General features: G+C 34.9%; 1 protein-coding gene across 3 annotated transcripts in view; it reads left to right on the top strand.

The window, feature by feature from the left end:
* The window catches only part of IFT81 (intraflagellar transport 81), a 223,822-nt gene extending 210,369 nt beyond the window's left edge, over positions 1 to 13,453 (top strand). For 2 of the 3 annotated variants that reach the window (XM_027566817.1, XM_027566816.1), the window contains 5 exons: positions 619 to 705; positions 1,719 to 1,790; positions 1,868 to 1,953; positions 6,689 to 6,734; positions 9,938 to 13,453. In XM_027566817.1, coding sequence (XP_027422618.1) covers positions 619 to 705; positions 1,719 to 1,790; positions 1,868 to 1,953; positions 6,689 to 6,734; positions 9,938 to 10,120 — 474 coding nt within the window. In that variant the 3' untranslated portion in view covers positions 10,121 to 13,453. The remainder of the gene's footprint in view (positions 1 to 618; positions 706 to 1,718; positions 1,791 to 1,867; positions 1,954 to 6,688; positions 6,735 to 9,937) is intronic. The other variant, XM_027566818.1, reaches the window with a different exon arrangement.
* The last annotated feature ends 3,172 nt before the right edge of the window (positions 13,454 to 16,625 follow it).

The raw sequence follows: 16,625 nt of genomic DNA, 5'->3' as shown, positions 1-16,625 counted from the left end.
CTGATCAGGCCTCTGCCAAAGTCTTCAGCCCCTTCTCACACTTCCCAGACGTGCTCCAGTATAATAAACTACTTACACGTCCTAAATTGTCCTTCTTTTCTCTAATCTTCCAAGACTTCATACATAGTGCTCCTTTTTTCTGAACACTCTCCTCCTTGTCTGTCCCTTCTAACTATTCTTACTAATCCTTGGTACCTCAGCTTAGATATCAGTTTCTCCAGGAAGTTGTCCCTACTGATCCCCAAGCCTGGGTTAAGTCCAATGAGAGTTGCATGTGCTCCTGTAACACCTTGCGTTTGTCTCTCGTAGCAGTCAGCCTGTTTACTTGTCTGAGCATTACTTGAGAGGAAGGAATTTTGACTCTTTTGTTCACTCTTGTATCCCTAGCTTCTAACAGAGAGCCTGGCACACAGCTCAATACATGGCAGCTATTCTTTTATCAGCACCTTCATCTGTCATAATGCTCAAATATCTGGTTGTTGTATAAATAACTCGTTAGTATGCCAAGAAGCTTAGAGTTAAGTTACAAGACTGACAAGGGCATGTATTGTTTCAGAGTCACCTTTTAGGCCTTCGTTTTTTTTTTATTTATTCAATCAATCACTCTTTTCATATTAGGAGTTAACCCAAGAGTGTGATGAAAAGAAATCCCAGTATGATAGCTGTGCCGCAGGCCTTGAAAGCAATCGGTCCAAATTAGAACAGGTAAGAAGATAGTTCTTATTTTAACAACCTAGCAGAAACTGACTTTGTATGCATGTTTTTACTACACCAATGTCAAAAGATTCCCAGATCTTTGCCCTCATGCCTTGAGTCTGTCTACCAAGTTGCAGAGATTTTTATTTCTTCAAACTTGATGTACACACCCTAAATTCTCCATCATGCCAGAGTCCAGGCCCCATCATGTCTTTCCTTGATTACCACAGTAACCTACAACCTCCTGTCCCCTCCCACACTTGCCTTTCCTTAAGGTTTATTCTCCATAGAGCAGCCAAAGAAACTGGTACAACACTTAAACCACCTTCTACCAGCTTCCTGTTGCACTTAAAATCTAACTTCAAAACTTTGGTTTTCAAGACCCTACCTGCTCCATGAACTTCATATCCACATGCTCTCCTCTTCACCCACAGACCCCAGACATACTAGCCTTCTTCTTGTACTTCAAACAGGCCAAGCTTGTTTTCTCCTCAGGGGCAGATTTGCATATATTCTTCTCTCTCTGGGATACTCTACTGCCAGCTCTTTGCCTTTCTCTCTCTTTTTCTTTCACCATTTTAGGTCTCAGCCTAAATGTTACCGCCTCCTAGAGATCTTCTCTAATCACCTGTCTAACTTCACCCACTCAGTACCCCTATCACATTGTACTGCAGAATTTTCTTCATAGCACTTACCCCATCTGAAACTGCCTTCATTACACATTTCCTTGTTTACATCTGTCTCCTCTACTTGAATGAAAGCAGGGACCTGTCTTGTTCGCTTCTCTGTCCCCAGCACCTAGCACCAAGCTAGGCACACAGTAGTTACTTAATAACTGAACTTACAGGTTGTAGAGTGGTATGCATGGTCTCTAGAAAAGATTGCAACCTAGTCTGATACAATAAAGTTTTGGCACAGAAGAGGAAATACTCTGATAGTATTTCTTTTGTTGTACATTTGGCTATCCTTTCTGTATCTAATTATTCTTTCGATAATATTGCGCATTTAAAATTATGTTTTAGGAAGTCAGAGGGCTCCGTGAGGAGTGTCTTCAAGAAGAAAGTAGATACCATTATATAAATTGTATGATTAAGGTAAGACAAAGAAAATTGGATCAGAAACTTTTCTGAGATTTTTCTGTATCAAGGACTTACATAGTCTTCCCACTTAGAACCTAGAAGTACAACTTCGTCGTGCTACTGATGAAATGAAGGCGTATGTCTCCTCTGATCAACAAGAAAAAAGAAAAGCAATTAGGCAAGTAATTTTGTTGTTTTTATATTGAGTTACTTAATGTTTTCATCTATAGAAGATAAAATGGAATTATACAGAGTACCTAAATAAGCAAATAGTAAGATATTATTTAGAATTAAATCTTGTTGAACATCCTCTGGGTAGTCCAGCCCTCCTGACTAAGTAAGAATATGGGGAGGGAGGAGGGAGGATGGTTCAGGATGGGGAACACAGGTATACCTGTGGCGGATTCATTTCGATATTTGGCAAAACTAATACAATATTGTAAAGTTTAAAAATAAAATAAAATTTTAAAAAAATCTAAAAAAAATAAATAAATAAAATGGAAAGCATTCAAAACTTGAAAAAAAAAAGCATACATATAATTTTTCTTGTTTGCTTGCTTTTAATTGTGGCAAAAGACATAAAATTTGCCATTTTAACCAATTTTAAGTGTATAATCAGTTGTATTCGTTACATTCAAAATATTATGTAACCATCACCACTATAGATTACCAAAACGTTTTCATCACCTGAAATAGAAACTCTTAAAGCCATTAAGCCACTTAATCCCCATTACCCCCTCCTCAGGAATATGTTGGGCTTCCCAGGTGGCTCAGTGGTAAACAATCTGCCTGCCAATGCAGGGGACACAAGAGACGTAGGTTCAATCCCTGGGTTGGGAAGATCCCTTGGAGTAAGAAATGACAACCCACTCCAGTGGTCTTGCCTCGAAAATTCCATGGGGTCACAAAGAGTCAGACACAACTGAGTATGTATGCATGTAGCATTACATATAATTTCATAGTTGCTTTTTATAAGCACTAAATTTGGTCTATTTTTTTTTCTTTTTTTTTTTCTCTAATTTTATTTTATTTTTAAACTTTACATAATTGTATTAGTTTTGCCAAATATCAAAATGAATCCACCACAGGTATACATGTGCTCCCCATCCCGAACCCTCCTCCCTCCTCCCTCCCCATACCATCCCTCTGGGCCGTCCCAGTGCACCAGCCCCAAGCATCCAGCATCATGCATCGAACCTGGACTGGCAACTTGTTTCCTACATGATATTTTACATGTTTCATTGCCATTCTCCCAAATTTGGTCTATTTTTAAAGTCCCACATGTCCTGGACTCTGGTCATTGGTGTGCTCATTGTTGCAGTGTGAGCAGCTGCAATTCAGCTAGAAATTCTGTGATTGCAGAGTGCCAGCCTTTGAAACAAGGAATGTATAAATACTACTAGTCCTTACATGGTGATTTTTTCTTTTTGTAATCCTAGCATACTATAACATAATAAATGCTGCCTTAAAAATGCATTTATAGTTGAATTGCTAGCTTTGAAAAAAATGCAGTAGTGAACAAGATAAACTTTCTTTGCCCTTTATCACAATTCAAATGCTTTGCTTTTACCATTCAATAAGAACTCAAATGAAGTGTAGGATTCACATTTATTCAAGATTGCAGTTGAGATTTTTAGTAGCTTATACATTGATATTCATGACTCAATAGACATGAGTTTGAGCAAACTCAAGGAGATAGTGAAATGGGAAAACCTGGCCTGCTGTAATGCATGGGGTCACAAAGAGTCCGACATGTCTTAGCAACTGAACAACAGCAGTACATTTATATTATAAAAAGGAATCTAAGAAATAGAATGTTTTGCAAAGTCTACATTTTTTAATATAATGCAAGCCAGGCTGAAAATATCCTATAAATAGGATATTATTTTTAATACTCTAGCATATTAAACATACTGAATGTATTTATTCAAATTCTTTTATTGCATGTAAATTTTGCTCATTAAATCTATGTAGTCAATACTAATGTTCACTTATGTGAGAAGTAATTTTGTTCTTGAAAAATAAAAGTTTTAGAAATTGTTTCTTTTTTTTTTCTCTTTGTTTTTTTTTTTTCCTAATTTTATTTTATTTTTAAACTTTACACAATTGTATTAGTCCTGCCAAACATCAAAATGAATCCGCCACAGGTATACATGTGTTCCCCATCCCGAACCCTCCTCTTCTTCCAAAGTTATCAATACAATTAGTAACAAAGGAAACATTGCTCCTGAGCTATTGGTTTTCTAATCTGAGCTATTTTTTTTCTAGATATTCCTCTTCATCGTTTTTATTTATTTATTTTTTTGGCCACACAGTGCACCATGTGGGATTTTAGTTTCCCAACTAGGGATGGAACCAGTGCCCCCTGCACTGGTTGGGAGTGAGAAGTCTTAACCACTGGCCTTCCAAGGAGGTCTCCATTATTTTAAAAATCATTGTAAATCTTTACCATTCCTCAGTTTTCCAATAGAAAAATATTGCACCCTGACTAGAGAAGTACATGATAAGAATATTTAGGAATAAAATGGAGTTATACTCTAAACTCACTGATATATATTTAAAATTTATTACTAGTGTAGACACAATATTTTTGATGTCATTTCATTTTCTACTTTTATGGTACTTTCTGATAAGGCCAAAGGTCTAAGAAATTAGCTTGTTTTTGAAAGATCACCTGTAAAATGTAATTTTATTTAAAGAGGCAGGATGTTATATATCAAAGTTCTAGAAAGGGACTCAATAAAATTTTGTTTCTAACCTGATTTTTCCAGTTCTAGTTTTGTGACCTTGGATATATCACTTTTTCATCTATAAAATAAAGAGAACAATATATGCCATAGGAGCTCAAGTTCAATGTAATGTTTGCAGCAGTATTTTAGAAATGATATAGTATGAGTTCCTGAAGAGTGAGGACTCTGTCCCTGTTTTCTTCTTGAAATCCCAGGACATGCTTGGTATAGGACAGGTGCTCTGTAATTACTACTTGAATAAATCAATTGAATAAAATTACATATTAGTGTTGAGCATGCGCCTATTGATTTCTTAATAAAATAGAAATGGAAATCCTAAAACAATTTGGACATTCCTTAGACCTGGGGTAATAAATGAATTATTTAAAGTTCTCTTAATTATAATCATACATTATTCTGAGTAATATGTCGTTTATATCCTCTGAGCTGTTTTTCACTGGAGAGCTAGGAAGGCAAATAACATTGACTTAGTGTCTCATAAATTTTATGGGCAAAATGAAGGTTCATCCAGACTGGGTCTGTTCCCTTTCGCTTTTATTCTTTTTTTTTTTTTTTTAATTTTTATTTATTTATTTATTTTTTAAATTAATTTTATTTTATTTTTAAACTTTACATAATTGTATTAGTTTTGCCAAATATCAAAATGAATCCACCACAGGTATACATGTGTTCCCCATCCTGAACCCTCCTCCCTCCTCCCTCCCCATACCATCCCTCTGGATCGTCCCAGTGCACCAGTCCCAAGCATCCAGTATCGTGCATCGAACCTGGACTGGCATCTCGTTTCATACATGATATTTTACATGTTTCAGTTGCATTCTCCCAAATCTTCCCACCCTCTCCCTCTCCCACAGAGTCCATAAGACTGTTCTGTACATCAGTGTCTCTTTTGCTGTCTCGTACACAGGGTTATTGTTACCATCTTTCTAAATTCCATATATATGCATTAGTATACTGTATTGGTGTTTTTCCTTCTGGCTTACTTCACTCTGTATAATAGGCTCCAGTTTCATCCACCTCATTAGAATTGATTCAAATGTATTCTTGTGCACAAATTCTACCTTCACTTCATCTCTGTAAGGACTTCGGGTACTTCTGATTGCCATTCTTTTGTTCTAAAAACGTTAACCTCCCTTTTTTACACCAATGCAAATCTATCTTCACTTAAGCTGCTAGAGTTTGTCTTTGTGGTTTATGATTTCGTAGATTCCCAATTTTGTGTTATGTAATTTCTTCTTGAGTACTGCTGTGTAGCTTTTCACAGAAATATAGTCTTTTTCCATACAAATTTGAGGTCTAAAGTTTCTCTTCTTATCATTGGTTCCGTTGTCCTCATTCTTCAGTCTTTGTCCTTAACACTTTAAATCTCACTTTTTGTCCTAAAATATAATTATACTTTTGTTTAAAAATACCATATGATATGATTTATATTTTTTACATTAAAAATTTATAATTTTTTAGCGTACAAAAGAAATATTTATAAAAACAAAGAGTAACCATTATCAAGTATAGTACACAAAAATTAAATGTTGTCTACATTGCCATACCTCATTTATCTAGAATTCTGTCCAGTTTAGTATTTATAAATCTACCTCATTCTTTTTTCGCAACTCTGTATTATTCTTTTGAATGCATGTACCATAATTTATTTAAACATTTCCCCATCTATCAACATTTAGTTGGTTGTAGATTTTTACTATTGTAAGCAATGGTGAAGTGAATAGTCTTTGCTTTTATTTTTATTAAGTTTTAAGAGTTTTTCTATAGGAAAGCTTTGTAGAAGTTGGATTGCAGGGTTAGATGATATTTATTGTGGTTTGTTATTTTTTTAATGTGTATTCTCTCTCTGTTCTGCAAGCCTCTTCCAAAAAAGTGTAATTTAAACAAATGTATTTCTATTGTTTTAAGTGTAGATTAACCACAAATAGTACTTAATTTCTTACATGATATTTTGCCTTGTTTTTTTTTACTTATATTATTGTTTATTAGATGAACTGACTAAAGATTAGAAAAGGGACTATTTGATAATGAGTTTCATTCTGACTCTAGTACTCTAAACTGTATTATCTAATATATTTAGATAGATATGTTGATTTATAATTTAGTTGTATGATAAAATCAATTGAAGTAAATGTAAACTATATCATTATATTGACTTCCTAGGGAACAATATACCAAAAATATTGCTGAACAGGAAAATCTTGGAAAGGTAAGAATATTTGTTTGTTTTTTAATGTGTGCGTAATTCAGGTTTACAGGACACGGTTATGTCATTGTTAGTTTTTTTTAAGGTTATAGGGGAAATTAGAACTTTCTTACTCCCTTTCAAAAATGAAGACTCTTCCTTAGAAATTTATTTTTATAAAACTGAAGGCACATAGATTTGGGGGGAGAGGGAGAAATCTAGTTTTAAATAAAAAGTTCATGCATAACAAAATGCCACGTGTAATGAGTGAACTACAAGTTTCACATTATTCCCAGGTATCTCTGTTTATAAGATAAGTATAAACTTACATATTTATTTTATTTAATAAGCACAAAGCTCTTACTATGAGCCGGGGCCTGGTCTAAGTCCTTTACAAACATTGACTCAGTTAAAAATAATCGAAAAACTTTTCTTAAGAAACTCACTCCCTACCTGCCAGTCTTATATGAGGACTACTAAAAATAGGAGTGTATGATTGAGCTTTGTTTTTTCAGTTCTCTGAGACACTCCTAGTGGAAGAGGTGGTAGGGGCCTTGACCATCAGGACATAAATGACTAACTGATTTCTCTAATTGATTCTAATCTTCAATGATTTTAAGACCATGTTACATAGTGAATGCTAACCATGCTTCACTATATGCCATTTTATCTGTTTCTTACTGAGTTTCACTACTGAAAATTGAAGTTTCCTCTTAGTTTTTCTAGTAGGAGTATCCAGTTTGTATTATCATTTGTTAGGAATTGTTAGCTGCAGTTTTTCTTTTAAAATACTAACTATATGTCAGTGTCTCATTTCAGTGTTCAAATATTCTTGAGTCTGCAGCCTGGAAATGATTTTATATAAATATGGGCTTTTCTGTTCTAAAAGTACAAATTAACAATATGGCTTTGCTTCAATCAATATATTGTACAGTTTAGCTATTGGATACTTTCATGTTCAAATGTATGTATTTGAATCAAGTTGTACACACATTTGTACACTATTTTAACTAGATATTTGGGGGGCTTTAGGATTTAGTATGATTGTTATTTCTTAAGTGAAGTAATGTACTTTTTCATATGAAAATATTCCTCCACATCATTTGTTTAGTATCTGAATGGATGTTGTATATAGAGAAATATTTGCCAAACCTTGAATCCTTTCAAAGACTCAAACTTAATGGCTAAATATGATTATTCTTTCCCCTCCCAGTATAGTGTTTTATTATATTGCAAGATTTGAGGAGAAAGCAGTAGCAACAGTCTGACATCAAGCATGTTTGAGCAAAATGAGCCATTGATTAGCTCATGCCCTGATTGTCTGGCTGTATCACTTAAGAAACAAAGCTTCTTGATCCTCTCACTCTTAGAATAGATCTAAATTTTCAAAGCAAACACAGAATATACCTAGGCTTTCAAACTCACAATAGCATAAGTCTTCCAAACCAGCAGACTGGACATCCACAGACCTCCTCAGGCCAGCTTGAGTTTCTGAAATTAGACCAAACTATAGCGCTACAATTCACACTATCGTATACTAGACTTTGCCTTACCAAGTGCTGTGGAATATGATGCTCAAAGTTGTAACTTTCCCTCTCCTGTACCACCTCCTCCTTTTAAGAAGAGTGAAATCTGTGACAAGTATTTTTTGTGCATTACAACTATCCATAAAATAAATCTGTAGTACATGACAGTAACATTAAAAATAAATTACAAAGTCAGTTGTATTCATAAAGTTAAAGGTTTCAAACACATATGGTTATGCAGCAAATTAAATTTAATATTTTTGATACAGACAATGCTCGCATCCTGTCTTTGGTTCTTTAAATAGCTTTTATAGGTTGTTAGGATTTTTTAGAAAGAAATTATTCCAATAATATAAGAAAAGTTACAGTTAAGTAGTACCTTAATCTTAAAATCATGTTCAATACTCTTAAAACTCTTGATCTGACTTACTACTTTTGTTTTAGTTTATGAGGATAAAAATATTTGTTGTAAGATACTTTATTTGTAACATAGACTTAAATAGATGTATTTGCATGCCAGGCATTGTGTCAAAAATTTGCTATTTATATTTAAATTATATTTTCTTCATTCTGTTTTGTTTTGCTATCTGCTGTTAACTTTGCTTTTCTTAGCCATAGGTGGGAAGGGCAGTCTTTAATAAGCATTTTGAATCTGGCCTCAGTTTAGTTTAGCCTCTTATTTGGGCAAGTACCGACCTCTGGCCTTCTCACTTGTGTCCTTAGCTCAACTGTTAGATCAACCCTGCATACTAAAAGAGGAAAAGATGGGGATGTTCCCATGTAATCTGTTTGTGTCTTTGCTTGTTTTTCTGCGCTTCTTGGTGATTACTGTTACTCTGTGCTTCCTTATGTGTGTACTGTCATCTCTGTTTTTCTCTTCTTTCCTTCCTACTTTTCTTTCCTCTCATTGTCTCTCTGACTTTGTGCGATCTTTTCTTTGTCACTCTTCCTTGATTTGCCATAACACAGAGCCAAAGAACAGTTCACAGTTTACTTAAAAATGTTCCTATTCCTGTTTATGGTTTTAGCCAGTAAGTAGAACAATATTGGAAGGTGGAACTATATATGTGGGCTATTAGTAACAAAAATAATTATGATAAGGATCTGAACCTTTTTAAAATATCACTGGACCTTCTCCTTGAAGAATATTTGCATACAATTTGATTTATTTGGGCATAGAGCATACCCTTAGAGTATACTGATTCAGGAAAGAATATAATGTTTAATAATAATAACATATATAACACAAGATAGTTTGTAATTATTTCTATATCTATTGTCATGTGAAAAAATAGTATTATAAAGCAGTTACTTTTATAATTACTCCTGTTATTAACCTTAATTGACAATTGAACAAACTACAGTCCAGAGAAATTGTCTTCCTTATGGCTAGTGACAAAGCCAAGGCTGGAACTCAAGTCTTCTGACTTCCAAAATCTGCACTTTTTATATACCATGATACTGCTCCACTTTCCTGATTTCCTTTATTTTCCCCTTCTTTTCTATTTTTCTGTCCTTTTTAGCTTCAGGTTGTCTTAGATCTATCGTAAATTTAATTAACTTTTATCATCTTAGCTTTCATATATCATGTGATTTAGCTATTATTTATCTGATATACAAAGCATACCATATTCTTCTGATTAGAGCAGTAGAAGTAAATCCCTATATGATATTTAATTACTCTTATTTTTTTTATTCTAGAAACTCCGGGAAAAACAAAAAGCTGTACGAGAAAGTCATGGTCCAAATATGAAACAAGCAAAAATGTGGCATGATTTTGAACAATTGATGGAATGTAAGAAACAGTGCTTTCTGAAACAACAAACCCAAACTTCCATTGGTCAGGTAATTCAGGAGGGAGGAGAGGACCGGCTGATACTCTGAGTTCATGTGCCATTGTTTGGGGCGTTAGTTGATGCTGCTAGCTATAAGTAAAATCCCATGATGTGTTTCTTTTTTTTTTGAAAGTGATTTGTTCAACATTTTGCTTTCAGATTAGCCATTCCCTATTAAGTTTTCATGGAAAATAATGCTAAGGTAGATTTAGGTTTTAAAAGGTTCTAATATGAAAAAGAGGCTTTTATTATTTCGCTTAGTTTATACATCAGTGGTGTCTTCTGTTTTATAAGACAAGAGACTGAGTTTACTATCTGTAAATGTAAACACATGTCCATTAAGAAACATGTAAGTTTTTGTTTGAACATAATAACCCAGTGGCTTAATGTTTTTCTTAATCTTTTTTTAACTTTAGAGAAATCTTTTAGGAACTAATATCTCTTGTTTTGAAGAAACATTTATCTGAAGTTCAGCAATTCCTACAGTTTCACTTCAGTTTCTTTTTCTTCTGTACAATTCAAGACATTTAATATTTTGAATCACATATTTGTTCTATTTGTATTGTTTTCCAGGCAAATAAAACTTGGTGCACATATCATGGCTATTTAAAATTTATATAGTGTAAATTTTAATCTTTTTAAAGTAAGTATTCATGTATAGTACTGTACTAAATTTAAGATTATTGCTTATTTTCACCAAAAATCTAACACAGTAGGTTCTGGGCATTATTTTAAATATAAGAAACTGTCAGAGTGCCTCCAATCTCTGCTTCATCTGGACAAGGTATCTGAAGATGTCTTTAATTTTTCCTTAAAGATACTAAATTCATATGCCACCCTTTACTTCATTTCAGTTTCAATATACTTTTCAAATTTTCTTTATTTTAGATTTGAAAACTCAGATTTCAAATGGTTAGCATGTCCTTCTTGGGTTCGTTCTTCTTAGCTTTCCTGGAGAAAACAAAACAAAAACATTTTGATGAAAAAAATTGTTTCCACCCTTACAAAATATACAAACTTGATTAATGGCCTTGGGTGTCTGTTCCCAAATGTGTCCTACCCTTTTTTTGTCTTTCTTGATAATTAGAGAATCTCATTAGCATGGAAATTACTTACATTTCTAGGAGCTATCACCAGAATAGATGGGATCCATTCGAGTATGGAAGAACTTACCAGGAAAGTATTGAAACTTCTTTTAACATATTGTAAGAAAAAAATAGAGAAGTATTTCAATGTTATTAAGTGGTTTGGATCAGGTCCTCAGCTTACTTTGGCTACTTATTTGGACAAATTTCAGTTATCAGAATTCTTACTTGGCCCTTAGATCAACTATTGGATCAACCATGTACTAAAAGAGCAAAGACTGTGTTCAGTGTGTGGAAACAAACCCTTACTAATTCAGTAATCAGTTTTTGGACATTGTATTTGTTCAGAGTTGGCTACTGGCTTGTTATTTTTAAGCCAGTAGTAAGTGATGTTCCTTTTAGAGTATGAATTCCTTTGCAAATATTTGAAAAAGACTAGATGCCCTTCCCAGAAACAGCATTTTATTCCCCAAAGGAATGTCAATTTGTAAGATTATTAAGCCTAGTGACTAGTTTTTTCAGTCTTTGCTATCTTTGGTGCTCTTAATTTTTAAAATTGTTAGCAAGAGATACATCAAGGAATGCTTAAAATTCTGATTTGATTACTGCTTGCTTTCATTCCACACAGAAAGAGTATGTGGATTAAACACTAAGGCAGCTCCAAAATTATTTTGTTCACTGAAGCAGAACATCATTACTACTTCAAGAAAAGCAAATTGAAAAAAAGACCTAGAAGTGCAAAGCTATTTATAGTTTTTATGCAGCATTGGACATTTAGTAACATAGCTTAATGGGTTTTGTACAGTGACTTTCCACTCGTTTTATGATTTGATTGGGACAGTAAAAAGCTTTGACTAACTCTGACAGTTTTTGACAGATGGCACTTACAAAAGAAGAGCTTATTACATTTTTCCTTCAGGATTGATACTTTAGCTGGCTAATTGATGAGAATGACTAATCATTTTGGAAAATAATCTTGTCTTCCACATGATGACCCAAATAAAGGAAAAAAATGTAGCCTGTGAAATCTGCTTCTATGTTCACAGATTTTCTCCTCCTAGGACCCACTATTGCCAGCTGTTGCATGGGACTGACTAAACCATAAATTTCAAAAAGCCACTGCCTGTCTTGCTTCCTGTATTAGTTAAGGAAATAATCCAACTTTAAAGGTTGTCCTTTAAGAAGAATTTTATAATATAATATCTTTTCTGTTATAAATCTGTTAATAACTGAACCTAAGGTCATGTGTTTTCCAGGTCTAGAAAGTGTTAGCAGAATTACCTTAGAGCATTGTTCAGAGGCACATGGAGATTAAACCAAATCTTAGGAAATTGTAGAATATTTAACTTTCTTCTTTAGATTAGTATTTTACATCATATTGCTTTAATACAGTGGACAGCAGCAATAAAAGAAACCATTTCATTAAACTATCAAGTAATTAGTTTATATAACATATATAATTTGGGGGGAAAATTTTAAGCTCTGTGAATTTTCCAGGTGTCTTTCTTAAATTTTTAGGCTAAACATGATACAGAGCACTTTTTGGTAATTTGAGTAAGAGACTGACTATGTTCCTTAAACTAAAAATACATGAACTTGCAGAATTCTTCTGCAAATTGAAAATATATGTACAAATGGGGAAATTGCCAAAGCTGCCTTTACAAAAGCAGCAATCAAATTTGTATTGAAACAATGACTTTGTAGGGATATGTGTGTCTTATAGAAACCTCCTTGTCTTACACAGGCTTTCACCCAATGTTAGTGACTAATGAGTGTGAATCTCAGACTTGTTTCTACAAAAGGTTCTAGGAGCTTACATCATTCCTCTTGCTTGGCACCAAGGAGTGTTTAGCCTTAGGGAGTGAGTAACTTGGCACCCTGATGATTAACTTTCATTAAACTTGGTTATTTCAATAACTTCTCCATTGTTGTAGTAAAGGTGAGATCTAGATTATATATACAATGAATCCTTCTTTTTTAAATAATCCACGGCAGCCAGGAGAGAAAGTTGCACTTTTATTAAATATGTGATTGCTTCCCTATTCAGGAGAACTGCTGGCCTGAGCTCCTCCTTCCTTTCCTTTTAATGAGAGCAGTTTAATTAGAGCTGTTTGATGTGTGGCAGCCAGGCATAAGGTGAATGTTTTGTCTGGGGAAGATAGAGATCGTTTAAAGTTATGTGTCTATTTTCAATCTTGGACCTTTCTGTCTTAAGACAGTCTTAAAAAGAAAATATTGTCTGTAACTGTCATTTAGTTTCATCCAATCCTTGCGAAAGAAATAAAAAACTAAAAAACAGAATCCAAACAAACATTTTTTTTTTAAAGACTTGGACAAACGTGTTGTCTGCTCCCATGCTCCCTCTTTTGGCAAACTGTAAGTACTGTCTCAGCAAACAGCGATAATTTCACAATTTCCTCTCTAGAATTGCTGAGAGACTTGAGTCACCAAACGTGGTTCACTACTGTGGAAATGCATTGTTCAGAACACAGAAAGAAATTTAAGATTTCTGCTTTTCTGTGACAGTATTTGTTTCCGCCTCAGTTCAGAGTGTGAACTGCAGGTTCCTGGCAAGACTGCTATTTAACATTGCATGTGAGAACCTGGTAAATAGGCAGAAAATCTTGGAGCTTGAAAGGAACCTCAGAATGATTCATATGGTCATTCATTAGATTGGGACCTTTAAGGGATCTCTTTCAGCCTCTCTCAGTGCAGAAATCAGGACAGGGGTGCTTGTGGCAAATGGCTTTCCAACCTCGGTAGAGTAACTGCAATGCAGTTCACTCCTCACGAGGGAGCCGGTCCCATTGTTAAAGAGCAAAGACTGATTGCTTTATTGGTTCTAGAAGCAAAGCCAACTTACTTACAGAGGAAGGGGATTTCTTTAAACAGCAGTTCGGCAAAGCCAGATTGAACAAATTTTGCTCCCTGAAAAAAATTTTACTTCAGGGGAGTAATATTGTGGTTATTATAATAATCAGAATCGTGAGAATGATGAAAATATAATGATGCTAGCAGCTAGTCCATTAGTAAGCACTGATTATGTACCACACACTGTCCTAAGTGCTTTATGTGTATGAGCCAGTGTAACTCTCAAAATAACCCTATGAGATGGATACCATTATCCTCACTTTATAAATGAAGAAACTGAGGCACAGAAAGGCTTTTACAGTATTACACAGCTAATAACTGTAGCAGGTGGAGCCAGGGTCCAAGACCTGCACTCTTAACTACTGTGCTGTCCTGCAGTGTGACCCATGGTTGTATGTATCCATAAAGGTTGCTGTCCATTTATGAACTGCAGTATATGTGAAATTTTTTTTTGCTTTTATAATGTATTTTCAATACTATATTTCCTCAACTGTAGCTGAAAAACAAACTTCATTACTTTACTAAATGATTAAAAATAAACTCTGCTGGGACTTAGGTGGTGGTCCAGTGGTTAAGAATCCACCTGCCAGTGCAGGGGACATGGGTTGTATCCCTGCTCCAGGAAAATCCCACATGCCTTGTGGCAACTAAGCCCATGTACCACAACTGTGGCATACAGATTGCAACTACTGAGCCTGTGTACAGCAACAAAGACTCAGCACAGCCAAAAATAAATAAAATAAATCAATAAATATTTTAAAGTCAATAAACTCTACCAACCAGATTAGGGAATTATAGTAAAAATGATGGTCGAGTAAATGCATAAAAGAAGTGAGTAATAGTTTTAGGTAAAGAAAGAATAGAAACTTTATAGGTTATAATTTAAAAGTTTCTCTGTGAAGAGTTTCAGTGTGGGATGATGAAAAAGTTCTGGAGGTAGATGGTGATGAAAAAGAAAAGAAAAACAACTTTCTCTGTGAAAGTCTTAAACTCATATATGTCTCCTGTTGCTGGACGTTTAGATAGATTCCAGTTTTTTACTTTATAAACAATGCTGCCATCAAACTTTAAGATTGAAATAAGATAAAATATTAAGCAAAACCACAATATTTCATCAAATCCAGAATTCATTGAATAGTTTTATGGACTTTTCTCATCTCATCTATGAAAATGCCAAGGCTAAACCAAAGATATTAACAAGATGTTACTTGATTAACTGGAGAATAAAATTGTAAGTTCATTCATTTATTTATATGTGAATATTTAATTTCTGCATGCTTGACACTATGCTACATGCTAAAATAGAAAATGAACATGACCTGGTTTTTTCTCTCAAAGAGCACACAGTCTAGAAGATTCTAATATTAAGCAGCAAAAAGAAAAGTTTTTTTTTTTAATGTATAAAACAAGGAGCTCAGAGGAAGAAGCAGTTAATTTTGACATGGGGGCTTGGAGAAAGATTAATGGGAGAGGTGGGACTTGAGCTGGATTTATAAGAATGAATTAAGATTTTGATAGTAGAAGACAAAGGCATTTAAGTACATGACATGTTCAGGAAATGACAAGTCTAGAATGGCTCAGTAAGTTACCTAGTTGTGTGAGGCCAGGGTAAGGAGTTCCTAATATGGGCTAAGCTCGTGTGCTCTGTAATTTGACATGCTGGGCACTCAGCTGGACTCCATGAAAGGTGCAGTAAAAGGATAAGACATGGCCCCTGTCATTAACCAGACTAACAGTACGATACAGCAAATATGTTGAATCCTAAAACCTAGTGCTAAATTTTGTGTGCTGTCGAAGTTCAGTCAAAACCGACTGCTGCTGCTGCTGCTAAGTTGCTTCAGTCGTGTCCAACCCTGTGCGACCCCATACACAGCATCCCACCAGGCTCCCCCGTCCCTGGGATTCTCCAGGCAAGAATACTGGAATGGGTTGCCATTTCCTTCTCCAGTGCATGAGACTGAAAAGTGAAAGTGAAGTCGCTCAGTCATGTCTGACTCTTCGCGACCCCATGGACTGCAGCCCACCAGGCTCCTCTGTCCATGGGATTTTCCAGGCAAGAGTACTGGAGTGTGTTGCCATTTCCGTCTCCCAAAATGGACTAGGGAAGACTAAAAGGTCAAAGGGGAGTCCGGGAGGTTTCATCAAAGAAGAGGGAATGATCTGGGCCTGGAAAGATGAGTAAAATTTGGATAGGAACCAGCAATTGAAGCAATTTACAGCACTGGATTATCAAACAGATATACCCCAATATTTGATATTTCAGAAATCAAAGAAGTTTTCATAAGAAAAATCAAAACTCAGACTTCCTTACACTCTCTTGAGAGTTTAGGGTCTCTAAAAGTTTCAGTTTAGCTTTTTGGAATGCCATCAACAGTACTAGTCCAATGGGAAATCAGAGGGGAGAAAAACACTGTGGGCTGGAGCAATCTGGGCAGACTGGAGAAAGAGATGGTACAAGTTTAAAACCACTCTGGAAGCATGGGTAGAATTTGGCTTAGGGAGGAAACAAGAGCTCCACGGGGATGAGGAAGCCCCAAGAAAGGAATACCCTGAGGTACGAGCCAGGCAAGGCTGCAGAGAGTAAGAGAGTTAAAGCTG

This window comes from Bos indicus x Bos taurus, chromosome 17 (assembly GCF_003369695.1).
Source record: "Bos indicus x Bos taurus breed Angus x Brahman F1 hybrid chromosome 17, Bos_hybrid_MaternalHap_v2.0, whole genome shotgun sequence".
Taxonomy (NCBI): Eukaryota; Metazoa; Chordata; class Mammalia; order Artiodactyla; family Bovidae; genus Bos; species Bos indicus x Bos taurus.
This window is presented reverse-complemented; position numbering and strand designations above follow the sequence as displayed.